Source organism: Primulina eburnea, chromosome 12 (assembly GCF_022965805.1).
Source record: "Primulina eburnea isolate SZY01 chromosome 12, ASM2296580v1, whole genome shotgun sequence".
In the NCBI taxonomy this organism is placed as follows: Eukaryota; Viridiplantae; Streptophyta; class Magnoliopsida; order Lamiales; family Gesneriaceae; genus Primulina; species Primulina eburnea.
The window spans coordinates 30,909,717-30,922,279 of NC_133112.1; the positions used below are offsets into that span (position 1 = coordinate 30,909,717).

Below are 12,563 nucleotides of genomic sequence, written 5' to 3' on the forward strand. Positions count from 1 at the left end.
TTGTTTTTATATACATGATATTTATACCTCAAACATTATACTTCTTTTGTCTCGTGCTTTGTCTTTATATGCACGAAACTGCTGTCGTCGTTCACTATTATTTACCTGTGATGTATGGCTAACAAGTATAGATATTATATCTTATGTGCATGATAAATCATAGTTTTTATTTAAAATAAATTGACATCTATTGTGGTTGACAAAGGATTATCAACATTATTAATTTTCGCGGAGACCACAAATTAATTTTATACTTGTTTCTGTTAGATTGCTGCATTATTCAAAATATTTTAATTGTACTGTTATCATCAATTATAAAACGTACTATCGTATAAACTATTATTATGCTATATATTCACAAAATGAATTCATGACGAGATTTTATATTAAACGTGATTTTCAATTTAAATTATACAGTGATTTTTTTTTTGTTATATATAAATTTAGTACCCATAATTGCGTGAACTATCCGTATTTAATTTGGTGTATTTTTCACCAACTTATGAAATATGAGATGTAATACAAAATGAATTTTTGATAGCATGTTGTATTATAATTACAAAATTTCTGGAGTATAATTATATTTAAAACAGAAGTATACTGCATATGAAATCATAGTTTTTTAATTAAATTAATAGTTTACGTGTAAAATGTTATTTTAATTCAACAGATGTTAAATTAATTTAAGAACGAATCTTTATCTGTGAGACGGACCAACCATATCGATATTCACAATAAAAAGTAATATTTTCAGCATAAAAAATAATACTTTTTCATGGATGATCCAAATAAGAGATCCGTTTCACAATATAAGATTCGTCTCATACAAGTTTTTGTCTTAATTTAAATACTTATTTACCATATAAATATTTATTTGGAATGGATCCAAAAATATCGAACGCGTCTCCACACGTGAATCTGGGATGTCAACCCATTCTAATCGTCTGTCTCACACAGCTCTGTAATGTATTGTCGGTAACTTGGACCGCTGCAGCAAAAGCTTGCCAAAAATGGCGATTCATTTCCGTTTTCTCTGTACAGTGTGGCATCTAGTTATCGTGATAACTATGCTCCTGAACGGCATCGTTCACAGCAAAACCCTCAAACGAGATGGTAAAGCTCCAGATCCGGTGTTTTCTCACTTTCAATTCTGTTGAACCATGTTCACTTTATGCAAGAAATGGAGCTGATTGGTGATGAAATGAATGTTGATTGTGATTGGGTTTTTAGTTATTTTGATGGGATGGATCATTTGAAGTAGGTTTTAACTTGTTACTGTCTGAGTAATTACTAATATTAATTACTAATATTATTGATATTTGTGCTGTTAAAGATGTTATTTTGATCCAGGGAGTGTCTTGGGTTTGATTCGTTAATTGATTGGAATACATGAAAATTCGATTGATTGGGTTTGGAGCAGTTTCAGACTTTCGTTACATCCAATTCTAGAAGTGTAGGACCGTAGGTGTTGTGGTTGTTACGTGATGGCCTTTCCTGAGTTCAAATCTTGAAGCAGGGCTTACTGGATCGTTTTAGGACAATTCAATTCGATATTTTCTCTTCCCGTGTAAGGAGAACATATTTGAGGCCTCCTAGCAACTGTGTGTCATACTGTCGGTTAATTTTTCAGTTTCATCGTCTTCACGAATATTTAATTCTCTGCATAACGTGCTCTGTGTTTTCTCAATGAAATTGAAGAAGAACGAGTGGTTTGTGAGGTGTGATTGAATGTGTATTCTGATCAATGTGTGTCTAAATTTTCCGATCTAATGTTAATCAATTGCAGTGAAGGCGTTGAACGAAATAAAAGCATCACTTGGATGGAGGGTAGTTTACGCTTGGGTCGGTGATGACCCTTGTGGAGATGGCGATTTGCCTCCATGGTCTGGTGTCACATGTTCCGTTGTTAGTGGGAGTGACTATAGAGTTGTTACTGAATTGTGAGTTTATGGTCCTTGTACAGTTTGCTGAAGAACATGTTATTTCACAGTAGCTTTTTCAAATAGTAACATTATTTCGCTTATTGTTTAATTTTACTACCTCATGTGGAATTCTTTCAATTTCTGTTTGCTGGCAGAGAAGTTTATGCTGTTTCCCTGGTTGGTCCATTTCCAATTGCAGTTACGAATCTCGTGGATCTTACGAGGCTGTATGATACTCCATCTTCTTCCTCTAATTAATTGAAACTGAGATTTCGAGTTTAATTCTTCTTGGCTTTGAATGAATTGTATTTGAGTTAGGAAAACCATTCTCAATGACTTCATTGAAAACTGATCTACCTCATCATAAACTAACTAATAATGCACTTCTAAAGAATAATGACATTACAGGAAATATAGAGTTGCATATGCTAATTTTCACCCCTTAGCATTCTGATGGCAGGGATCTACATAATAACAAACTGAATGGGCCAATTCCATCACAAATCGGGCGTTTGAAGCATCTCAAGATTCTGTAAATTCTTTTACTTTCTAATTCAATAAGCTCTATGTTTTCAGTTGCTTACCCGTGTGGCATCATTTAATTGTTTGGTGTATATAGATTTAAAATATGCAACTGTGTATGCATGTGATATTTAAGTATATGTGCAAGAGAATCTCTGATTGAGATGTACATGTCAGGCAACTGTCTCTTTAAGTGATATAAGTCACGCTTGATTTTACTTGATGATATGGATTTTGGCTTTGCTCACTTTTTTAAACACCATTGCTTCTTTCCTTTCATAAAGGTTTATAAAAAATGCCTGTCTAAATTAGTTCTATGAAAGATGACCTAGTTAAGCACAAAGAGAGTCCAATTGGGTTTCTTCTCTTCATTTTCTTTTCTTTCTTTTTTTATGAGTAAAATATTTATCACTTTTCTGACTTGTTCTTTTTCTTTTGTGGTTTATCCTATTTTCATTAGGAATTTGAGGTGGAATAAATTTCAAGACGCTATTCCTTCTGAAATTGGTGAACTACAGCAGCTAACACATCTGTAAGTGATATTATATTTTGACAGATCAAATATGTGGGGACTACCTTTGCATAAAGCTTTTTTGTGCGTGTGCGTGTTTAAAAGATTAATGTATGAATTGTGTGCAGCTATTTGAGTTTTAATAATTTCAAAGGTGAAATACCGAAGGAACTTGCAAATCTTCCTGAGCTCCGTTATCTTCTACTACATGAGAATCGTTTGATTGGGAGAATTCCACCTGAATTGGGAACTTTGCCGAAACTACGCCACCTGTAATATTACCTACTATGACTTAGAGTGTGCATTTTTCACGTCTTCTCTGTTTACCTAATATCTTTATATGATTATTATTTCTAGGGATGTTGGTAACAACCATTTGATTGGGACTATAAGGGAACTTATTCGCATAGAAGGATGCTTCCCAGCACTTCGTAATCTGTATGCTTTGCTAACTTAGCACTATTTTGTTTGACTATTACATTTATTTTCTAATTTCAACTATCTAGGCTGTCTTTGATGGGACCAATATGTTTTGATGGTATAGTTATCTTAATAACAATTACCTTACTGGGGGCATTCCATCACAGCTTGCAAATTTGACGAACTTGGAGATTCTGTAAGTTTATTCATCTGTCGATGGAATTTTTATGAGTTTTTTAATTTATTTTTCATCTACCGCTGTCTCAATTTCTGAAGTTAACTCTCTTGTCGACACAGTTATCTATCACATAACAAAATGTCCGGTGTTATTCCATTTGGGCCAGCTCATATTCCTCGTTTGACTTACTTGTAAGTGTGCTTTGTCATCATCTTTGCATCAATTGATCTCTAGATACCATATTTGGCTTGAAAGGGGGCTCGTCTCTTGTTTGCTTTTAATCTGACTTTTTTTGATAAAAAAATCAGTTGTTCTTCAGAGATTATTACCCCCACTTGGATGGATGGTCTAGTTTGGTAATATGTTTATAACAGGACAGGCCGACCCGACTTTGTGCATTTTGTGCTTGTTATGTTGCTTCTAGTCACCTTCTCTCTCATGTATATTAGTGTTTTCCCTGCACTGAAACTAAGCCGAACTTGAAATGTATCATGACTAGCTGAAATTTTTTTGAATTTTTCCCTATCTGAAGCTGTTTCTTGGATTCAGGTACTTGGATCACAATCAATTTTCTGGGAGGATTCCTGATGCCTTCTACAAGCACCCATTTTTAAAGGAGATGTTAGTTCCGCACGTCAAAATATGCTTGATAAAGAAGCTTATTTGCAGATTTATATCTCGATCATGATGTTTGATTTATGTTCAGGTATATTGAAGGAAATTCATTCCGACCTGGTGTGAAACCTATTGGCGACCACAAAGTCTTGGAACTTTCTGATTCAGAGTTCCTATTCTAGGCAAATGAATCAATTGTTGCTGTCTTCCAGTTTTCTTTTCATTGATTATTTGTCATTTTAGATTTATGTAAAATGTAGCTTATAGTGAAAAAAAAGATCGAAGTTTTTTGGGTTCTGCTATGTTGCTGAAAGTGTACATATAGCATTTGATTCAGTTAATTTTCAGTTTTCTGAAGTTTTTTCTTCAGACTTCTGAGGTTTTGTCCCTCTTGGAAATTTAAACATAACAAACCCCAAATTGTTTTATCTTGAATCGATAACTTTTAAATGAATAAATACGGATTTCCCGCTAGAGCTGACTCACTATTAGAATCATGTACATGTTTGAAAGAAAAACCCTAAAAAAATTGAGTTCCTTCCAAGAATGAAACACCAATTTGCTGAAATCATGTGAAGTCATACTGTACATGAAATGTACCTGGATTGCACTGCAAGAAATCAAACTCCCCTTTAATCACCTCTAGAATACTGTGTACCCCATCCATTTTTGAATGCGTCCACTCTCCCGCGACAAATTCGTGAACGATACCGTTAATCTCAACTGAGCTGCAACCTGGCGTCTTCTCCACCCCTTGCCTTGTCATCATTGTCCTAATCCTCCGTGCTTCGTCGTGTCTCCCTGCAGCTGAGTACACATTTGACAGTAACACGTAGGCTCCGCTGTGACGTTCTAATTTCACAAGTCTCTCAGCGGCAGCCTCTGCCAACTCGATCTGCCTGTGATTACGGCAAGCACTGAGTAATGCCCTCCAAGCTATAGCTTCTTCAGTTGCAGAACCTGAAATGGGCACCCTTTGAACTATTTTATAAGCTTCTTCTATATGCTCCAAACGACATAAAAAATCAACTAAACATCCGTAGTGCTCACTCTTGGGCTCAATATTGTACACATTACACATGATATTCAACAAATTTAGACCTTCTTCTGCCATTTCTGAGTAGCTACACGCAGTGAACAAAGAAATGAATGTGACTTCATCTGGCCTAACGCCCAATTTCCGCATTTCATCGAACAACTCAAGTGCACTTTCTCCATCACCATTCATTGCATACCCTGAAATCATAGTGTTCCAGCAAATAAGATCTCTTTTAGGCATTTTATCAAACATAATCCCCGCCAAAACCAAGCTCCCGCATTTTGCATACATATCAATGATTGCAGTACCTAATTTCACACTAAATAACAATTTTGTGTGTTTTTCTACATATCTGTGGATCCATAATCCAATTTCTAGACAGCCCAAATGAGCACAAGCACAAAGAATGCTAACCAAAACTGCCTCATCTGGATCAATGCCATGAATCTGCATCAACCTAAACAATTTCAAACCTTCTTTCAAACAATTGTTTTGTACATACCCTGATATCATAGCACCCCAAATTCCAATATCCCTCACACGGGCTTCATCAAACATCAATCTTGCTGAATAAACATCCCCATTTTTACAATACCCAGAAATCAAAACGGTCCAAGACACAACACATTGGCAAGAAATCTCATCAAACACGCATTTTGCAGCTTCCATATCATCAAAAGCAGAATACATAACAATCATACTGTTGCCCACAAAATTATTGAACAATAGACCCAGCTTAATAACATGCCCATGCATCGACCCTCCAAGATTACAATTTTTCGTGTTTGCACAAGCTTTCAATAAATAAGGAAATGTGTAATTATCAGGGAACATCCCATATCTCAAAATGACTCTGTATATCTCCAAAGCCTCGACGTTTTGATCTTTGAGCAGAAAAGCTTTAATAATTGTGTTACATATGCAGATTGTGGGGTTTTCAATTCGCTCAAAGATTTTTCGGCCATAAAATAAGCTGCCATGAAAAGGGTCCGAGCAAAATGCCAAGATCCTGCTCAGAGCAAAGGAATTGCTGCCAAGCCCGCATGTGATTACAAGTGCATAAGCTTGCGTTAATTGTTTTATGCTCCGACATTTTTCCAACAGATTAAGGCATCTGTTTGTCATCTGCTTCTATTACCAAGTTCTCCCACGTTTACACATCAGAAGAAGAGATTCGAAACGGCCGAAAATGTAAGTCAGAAAACAATAAACATGCTGTGGGACAGAAGCGCATGTGTTGAGGTTATGGCGTTACAGCCTGTGTGTAATTGCGTTCATTTGGTTATATAATTATTGTATGATATAAAAATTATTAAATATATCTAGATCTAGAAAGCTCAAATCTTTGAAAGTTAGCTAAAAATCTACTGAAAAGAATAAATATATACAAAAAATTACATGTGAATTTTCAAAAATATTGCTCTAAATCTCTACAGTCAAAAATATTATTGCTAGTAGCTGGGTTCTATCGGGATTTGGATCATCTGCTGTGGCTGAACCTGTATTGTGCTTTTTTTTTTTACACGAAATGAGACAATTTTTCAAATTTATCTGCACTATAAGAGATCCATCAGATGATCAATTGATCATCTCCTGTAAAAAGTGGTGCTGTGTTTTTAGCCACAACAGAAGATCTAAATCCGCTCTAGCGTTCCTTAATTATTTTTTGACACTTTTATTGACCCCTACGACTCACCATGCGAATCAAGCAATCACAACCGATGTTTGCCCATATTTTCTTTCTCATGGATGCTAATTAACGAACATGAAGAAATAAACAATCATATTTAATGTGAAAAAGAGATGTATTCAAGTCATCTTAATTGAGTAAAAGATTACAATATCATAAATGGACATGAAAAATAAATATACAGAGATATCATTGAATAATAATAGAGGGTTTTAAATCATATGAAGAAAAGTCTTGTGGTCTTGTGGATTTGGGACCATTGGGGCATATAGAGAGTGGATACACTACTTTATTTATTTCATATCCAACCATTATCTTTTTCAATCTTCAATTTTTTTTATACTAACTGCCAAGTTGTATTTGACAATTGTGTTTGTTTTATTCTTTTTTCAAAAGGGTTCTCTGCTTTATTCTAGTTACTTTAGGAAACAATACCAATGTTAAGTATTGAACACAGAATAAGAGGGATGGACTAAAAGATTTGGATCACTTGAATACATCAATGTTATCTTCACGGATTGGCCCAGAGATTGAAACTTTCTGAAAATGGAATTAAAGGGTGTTATTGTTTGCTGTCTTTTTTCATTATTGTTGTGTGTTTCATGTGAGGAAAAAGTGGAGTTAACAGTGAAGGGAGTAAACTCCATAGCCGAGACAGATGATAACTTCATATGTGCCACACTGGATTGGTGGCCGGAAACTAAATGTAACTATAACCAATGCCCATGGGGAAACGTGGGCATTCTCAGTTTGGTACTGTTTTCTTGAAAGTTTTAGATTTCCATTTATTGTGAAATACAGAAAAAATTTGTGGTCATGTTTTTGTTCTTTTGTCTTCCTTTTTTTTCTTTCAGGATTTGAATAACAAGATTCTGGCAAATGCCATCAAAGGTCAGTGTTTGGAACGTGGTATACTGTTAATTTGTTGTTCAAATCATCATTGAGATACACTCTGTTGCATATATCTATATATATTTATAGATATATATCATTTATAATACGAGAGTCTCAGTTACTTTCAAATGTGGTGTGAAATGTAAATTATGACGAACAAACGCATGAATTTTGAACTTGTTCTAGCCTGCTGATCCATCCCTGTTACTTTTGGTCATCAGTAACTGGGTATTTTTGAACTTTTATGGATTGTTTTCATTCGGAGGACCAAGTATATTTCATGAGTTTACATAACTGAAATTCGATTTGCTATTCCTGGGAATCAGCATTCAACCCTCTTCGGATCAGAATTGGAGGTTCACTGCAAGATCAGGTTCTGTACAAAATCGGAACTTTCGCCCAAAAATGCCCGCATTTCAGAAGAAGTGACTATGGATTGTTTGGATTTTCAATAGGTTGTCTTCAATTGGATAGATGGGATCTCATGAACAAATTATTCGGCGAGACCAGGTATATTTCCATACATTGAAATGTCAATATCATGGTTTTACTCCTCTCATTTTCTAAGAATGAATCACCGTACTTGAGAGGAAACAATGGTATTCTTGCAGGGCTAAGATTACATTTGGCTTGAATGCCCTCATTGGAAGGAAGAAGACCAATGGTTCTCTGTACAGCGGTGGCTGGAACTGGAGAAACGCCTACTCTTTCATGAAGTACTCTGCCTATAAAGGATACGAGATTGATTCATATGAACTTGGTAAAACTATTGAAAAGTTCATAAGTTTCTTGCAAATAGAGGCATCCCCTCATAGATTTTTTCTACTATATCTATATATATGTAGGAAATGAGCTAAGTGGAAGTGGGATAGGCGGACGAATAGAAGCAGAACAATATGGCAAAGATATGAATGCACTAAAAAAACTAATCAAGAATTTGTACCCGAATCCAACTAAAGAACCTAAAGTTTTAGGCCCTGGTGGATTTTACGAGAAGCAATGGTTTGAAACATTCCTGAAGGCTTCGGGACCGAATATAGTTGATGGTTTAACACACCATATCTACAATCTCGGGGCAGGTCTGTGCATATATAAACAAGGTTCATCACACTAATTTCTTGCGTTTGTGCATTTAGATTTATTTGATCTTCTCCAGGTAATGATCCAAGTCTTATCGACAAGATTCGAGATCCCAATTTTCTTGATGGAATCTCTCAAATGTATAGCGATATTTCAACCAGCATCAGTTCATTTGGACCGTGGGCAAGTGCATGGGTTGGAGAAGCTGGTGGGGCTTATAACAGTGGTGGCAAGGATGTTTCACATACATTTGTTAATGGATTTTGGTATAATACATCTCTTTCTTGCTATTTATTGGAAATATGTGCAAGCAGTTAAAAATTTATGATATAAAAAAATGTTAATGACCCAGTATTCTGATTGTTTTGATGATCCTAAGAACAAGATTTTATTGAAAAAACAGGTATTTGGATCAAATGGGAAAGGCATCAAGATTCAACCACAAGGTTTTCTGCAGACAAACCTTAATTGGAGGAAACTATGGCCTACTGAACACGACTTCATTCATCCCTAATCCGGATTATTATGGGTCAGTTTCAATCCGACAATTCTCCAAAATCTTCTTTTTAAGTAACTTTTATCATCTACATGCAAGTTTGTTGTCGTTTATAGTGCGCTTTTATGGAGTCGTTTGATGGGAAAGAAAGTGCTCGCTGCTTCTCACAATGGCTCCCCATTCTTGCGTGCCTACTCTCATTGCTCCAAGAAAACAGTGAGTTCATGCACAAACAAGAAATGTGAAAAAATAATCCAAACTATTCATTTTTATACAACCTACAAGAAGTTCTGTAAAGTCTGAGAAAATATGATGCCTTTTTCAGACAGGAATATCTGTGCTTTTGATCAACATGTCGAATTCAACGACGTTCGATGTTTCGATAACCAATGACGTGAATTTGTATGCTGGACAATACAATCAAAGGGAAGAGTACCATTTGGCTCCAAAAGATGGAAATATTCTAAGTGATGTGCTGTTGCTAAATGGAACTCCACTGAAGCTCACAGAATCATTTGATATTCCTGTATTGAATCCAAAGATTGCCGACGCTAAATTTCCTGTTATATTAGCACCCAATTCGATAGTTTTTGTCACTGTTAAAGGATTCAAAGCACCAGCTTGTGCTTGAAAGCTTGTTCTTATTCTCTGTTTTTTAAAAGGAATTTTTATAAGGAAAATATGTGAGGTTCATTTACTTTAATGACAATTAATGATCAAACAATAATGGTTTGATTTAGATTTGCAGCGAAAATGGTTTAAAATACTTTAAAACGGTCCTCAGGGCCTAGAAAAATTTCAGCATGACCTCCCCGTAAATAAGACATCCCGAAAAACTCAAGCATACAAAAATAGTAAAATGACTGAAGACTGATGCTGCGATAATTGTAAACAATCACATGCATGTACCGCCAAGCACACAACAACAATCAACATACATCAAATCCAAATAACAATACAGATACACATGGCATCTCCCCGGTAAATAAATTACAACACGAGACTGAAACAAACTTCAAGACATACATATAGACTAACTGAGAGACTCCACTGATCAGAACCAAGCAATCCACCCTCAATCCCGAGCTCCACTGGCGGAACCTCGTCCTGATGCTGCAAAACGACTCGGGAGATCTACCATGGTGCCCAAAAGCAACCCAAGCAGCCCCTCAGTAAACAAATGATGTTAGGATTCTGGTATGAAACAGTTCAACAATAACAACAATAAACATAAATAATGAATAATCATATAATAAAATGTAATATGCGATACATGAAAGACTCAACGAATAATCGGGATAACAGGAGCCAATAAATGGTACGATAACAACTGGAATAATGCTCGAGCAACAACACAGAAGAGCTACATCATCTGGCAGCTAAACAGACCTACCACCAAGCTGTGCTGAACAACACCTCTGACTTGGCCTCCATACAGCTGATACGATATAATAGGATGACACAACAGAATGAACTAGATGACACAATCCCAGCGCTCACCTCAAAAGGCTACACTAACCACGGGATTGTTCAATCACATCTACGGTCTCATGTGTATAGGCCTATCAGCCACACTCTGATCCCGAGATAAACAACAATGCCAGATAACAACAGATATCAACAACGGCTAACAAGAACGATAGGGCTCAACATGAATGTCATAACATTATTCCCTATGCTAAATGCCAATAATATGTCACAATAATAAACATATATCACAACGAATGCATTTGAAAATTTACAAAAGTCAACAAATCATAGACATGATCAGTGTACACAGAATGACAATTAAAACATAATTTATGTTTTACCGCCGTATGTTACCGAGCTGTAACATACCTATATCAGCTTGACAATCAATATCGACTTTAATTTAAGACTCTCAGCCTAAACAAAACAACAATAAGCCGATCATAAAAACTACATTCCATACCAATGTCCGATTTGGCACACAAAAGCATAAAATTTGTATCTCGCTCAATATTAACTCAAATCAATATCCGTCAGTTGGAATAAAAGATAACTCCAATATATATACATTTTCCGGTTGAGCCATATTCAAATTCCCAATCGTTTGAACCCAACATTACATTGAACCAAAGATATCAAATCTGCTCTCGGGTAAAATTCCAGCCACTTAGAAGTTCCAGAAAAACAAACATAACTTGCACAATTTTTACTGGAATTTAACGATTCAAGTCTCATTTCGAAGACAAGACATTGCTCTACAACTTTTATTTTAACCAAAAATACAGAATCCAAATGCACGAAGGTCATAATCCCGAATTACAGTAGGTATTGTACACAACTCAATTCCAAAATTCGGTTTTGACACATTTTGGTAGAAAAATCATATCAAATCCATTTCTTATTGAAATTATATTATTCTAGCGGCTCTAGAAAGCTAACAAAAAAAATCTACGAGTTCTATTTGAACCACAAGTCAAGATTTATTAGCGCACAATACACAAAACCTCGAAATTCAGAAGCACAAAAACTGAAACTCACCAAAACTACTGCACAGAAACAGAGCTCACGAAATGGAGCTTTGATCTGCTTGATTCCTTGCTCAAAATTCACGTTTTATTGCTTGAATCAAAGCCTAGGATGTTAGGAAGACAACCCTTCAAGAATTTTTGAGTTTCGACTTAAGACGGAGGAGATATCGCGACTTTGCCGCAGCTGCTCCAAGGTGACAGAAAATGGGGTTGAGAGAAATGGGTTTTCTTCCTCTCTCTTCCTTATCTCGTTTCTTCTTTATGACCGAGGTCTGTGTGTATATATTTGTATATAACGTAATACCCATGCCCTTTTTTATCTCGGTTTTGGATTATTTTGATCTCGTATGTTATTTAAACTCTATATGTATTTTATATCGTCAAATTCTCTGATATTCACTATGTGAAAAAAGGCTTTTTACTTCGGATATTATCTGAAGTAATATGGTAGTTAAGTGCCGAAGTATATGGACGTGAAGTAATAGATGTACCTTTTACTTCGCATAATACCCGAAGTTGTAGTATTGAAAATACCGAAGTCTTTTGGCCGGTTTTGGGAGGAAAATCGGTCCGGAATTGGACCGGTGCCGAAGTAATAAATGTGTTTTACTTCAGCGATTATAGTGAATAATGAAGTAGTATATTATATATAACTTCATCTTAATTATTATTTAGCGACGTAATTTATAATATTTTAC

At 35.5% G+C, this 12,563-nt stretch overlaps 3 protein-coding genes across 3 annotated transcripts; 2 read left to right on the forward strand and 1 right to left on the reverse strand.

The window, feature by feature from the left end:
- Window positions 1–882: 882 nt before the first annotated feature.
- On the forward strand, window positions 883–4,535 carry LOC140807307 (uncharacterized). Its single transcript, XM_073164105.1, has 11 exons — window positions 883–1,113; window positions 1,787–1,940; window positions 2,078–2,149; window positions 2,383–2,454; window positions 2,905–2,976; window positions 3,084–3,227; window positions 3,313–3,393; window positions 3,500–3,571; window positions 3,673–3,744; window positions 4,103–4,174; window positions 4,260–4,535. Exons 1-11 carry the CDS (start codon window positions 1,011–1,013, stop codon window positions 4,348–4,350), a joined length of 1,005 nt encoding a protein of 334 aa, XP_073020206.1. The 5' UTR covers window positions 883–1,010; the 3' UTR covers window positions 4,351–4,535.
- Window positions 4,536–4,596: 61 nt separating this feature from the next.
- On the reverse strand, window positions 4,597–6,634 carry LOC140807306 (pentatricopeptide repeat-containing protein At2g20540-like). Its single transcript, XM_073164104.1, has one exon. It carries the CDS (start codon window positions 6,330–6,332, stop codon window positions 4,737–4,739), a length of 1,596 nt encoding a protein of 531 aa, XP_073020205.1. The 5' UTR covers window positions 6,333–6,634; the 3' UTR covers window positions 4,597–4,736.
- A 555-nt stretch (window positions 6,635–7,189) lies between these two features.
- On the forward strand, window positions 7,190–10,050 carry LOC140808132 (heparanase-like protein 2). The gene is made up of 9 exons (XM_073165160.1): window positions 7,190–7,650; window positions 7,752–7,788; window positions 8,118–8,301; window positions 8,403–8,551; window positions 8,637–8,870; window positions 8,948–9,137; window positions 9,275–9,400; window positions 9,484–9,583; window positions 9,693–10,050. Exons 1-9 carry the CDS (start codon window positions 7,444–7,446, stop codon window positions 9,996–9,998), a joined length of 1,533 nt encoding a protein of 510 aa, XP_073021261.1. The 5' UTR covers window positions 7,190–7,443; the 3' UTR covers window positions 9,999–10,050.
- The last annotated feature ends 2,513 nt before the right edge of the window (window positions 10,051–12,563 follow it).

Bases quoted from the DNA above. Each gene is read 5' to 3' on its own strand.
- LOC140807307 (XM_073164105.1), top strand. From the start codon at position 1,011: ATGGCGATTCATTTCCGTTTTCTCTGTACAGTGTGGCATCTAGTTATC. The intron at 2,150-2,382 runs GTATGATACTCC...TTCTGATGGCAG, and splicing joins CTCGTGGATCTTACGAGGCT to GGATCTACATAATAACAAAC. The intron at 3,228-3,312 runs GTAATATTACCT...TATTATTTCTAG, and splicing joins TTGCCGAAACTACGCCACCT to GGATGTTGGTAACAACCATT.
- LOC140807306 (XM_073164104.1), bottom strand. From the start codon at position 6,332: ATGACAAACAGATGCCTTAATCTGTTGGAAAAATGTCGGAGCATAAAA.
- LOC140808132 (XM_073165160.1), top strand. From the start codon at position 7,444: ATGGAATTAAAGGGTGTTATTGTTTGCTGTCTTTTTTCATTATTGTTG. The intron at 8,552-8,636 runs GTAAAACTATTG...ATATATATGTAG, and splicing joins GATTGATTCATATGAACTTG to GAAATGAGCTAAGTGGAAGT. The intron at 8,871-8,947 runs GTCTGTGCATAT...GATCTTCTCCAG, and splicing joins TATCTACAATCTCGGGGCAG to GTAATGATCCAAGTCTTATC.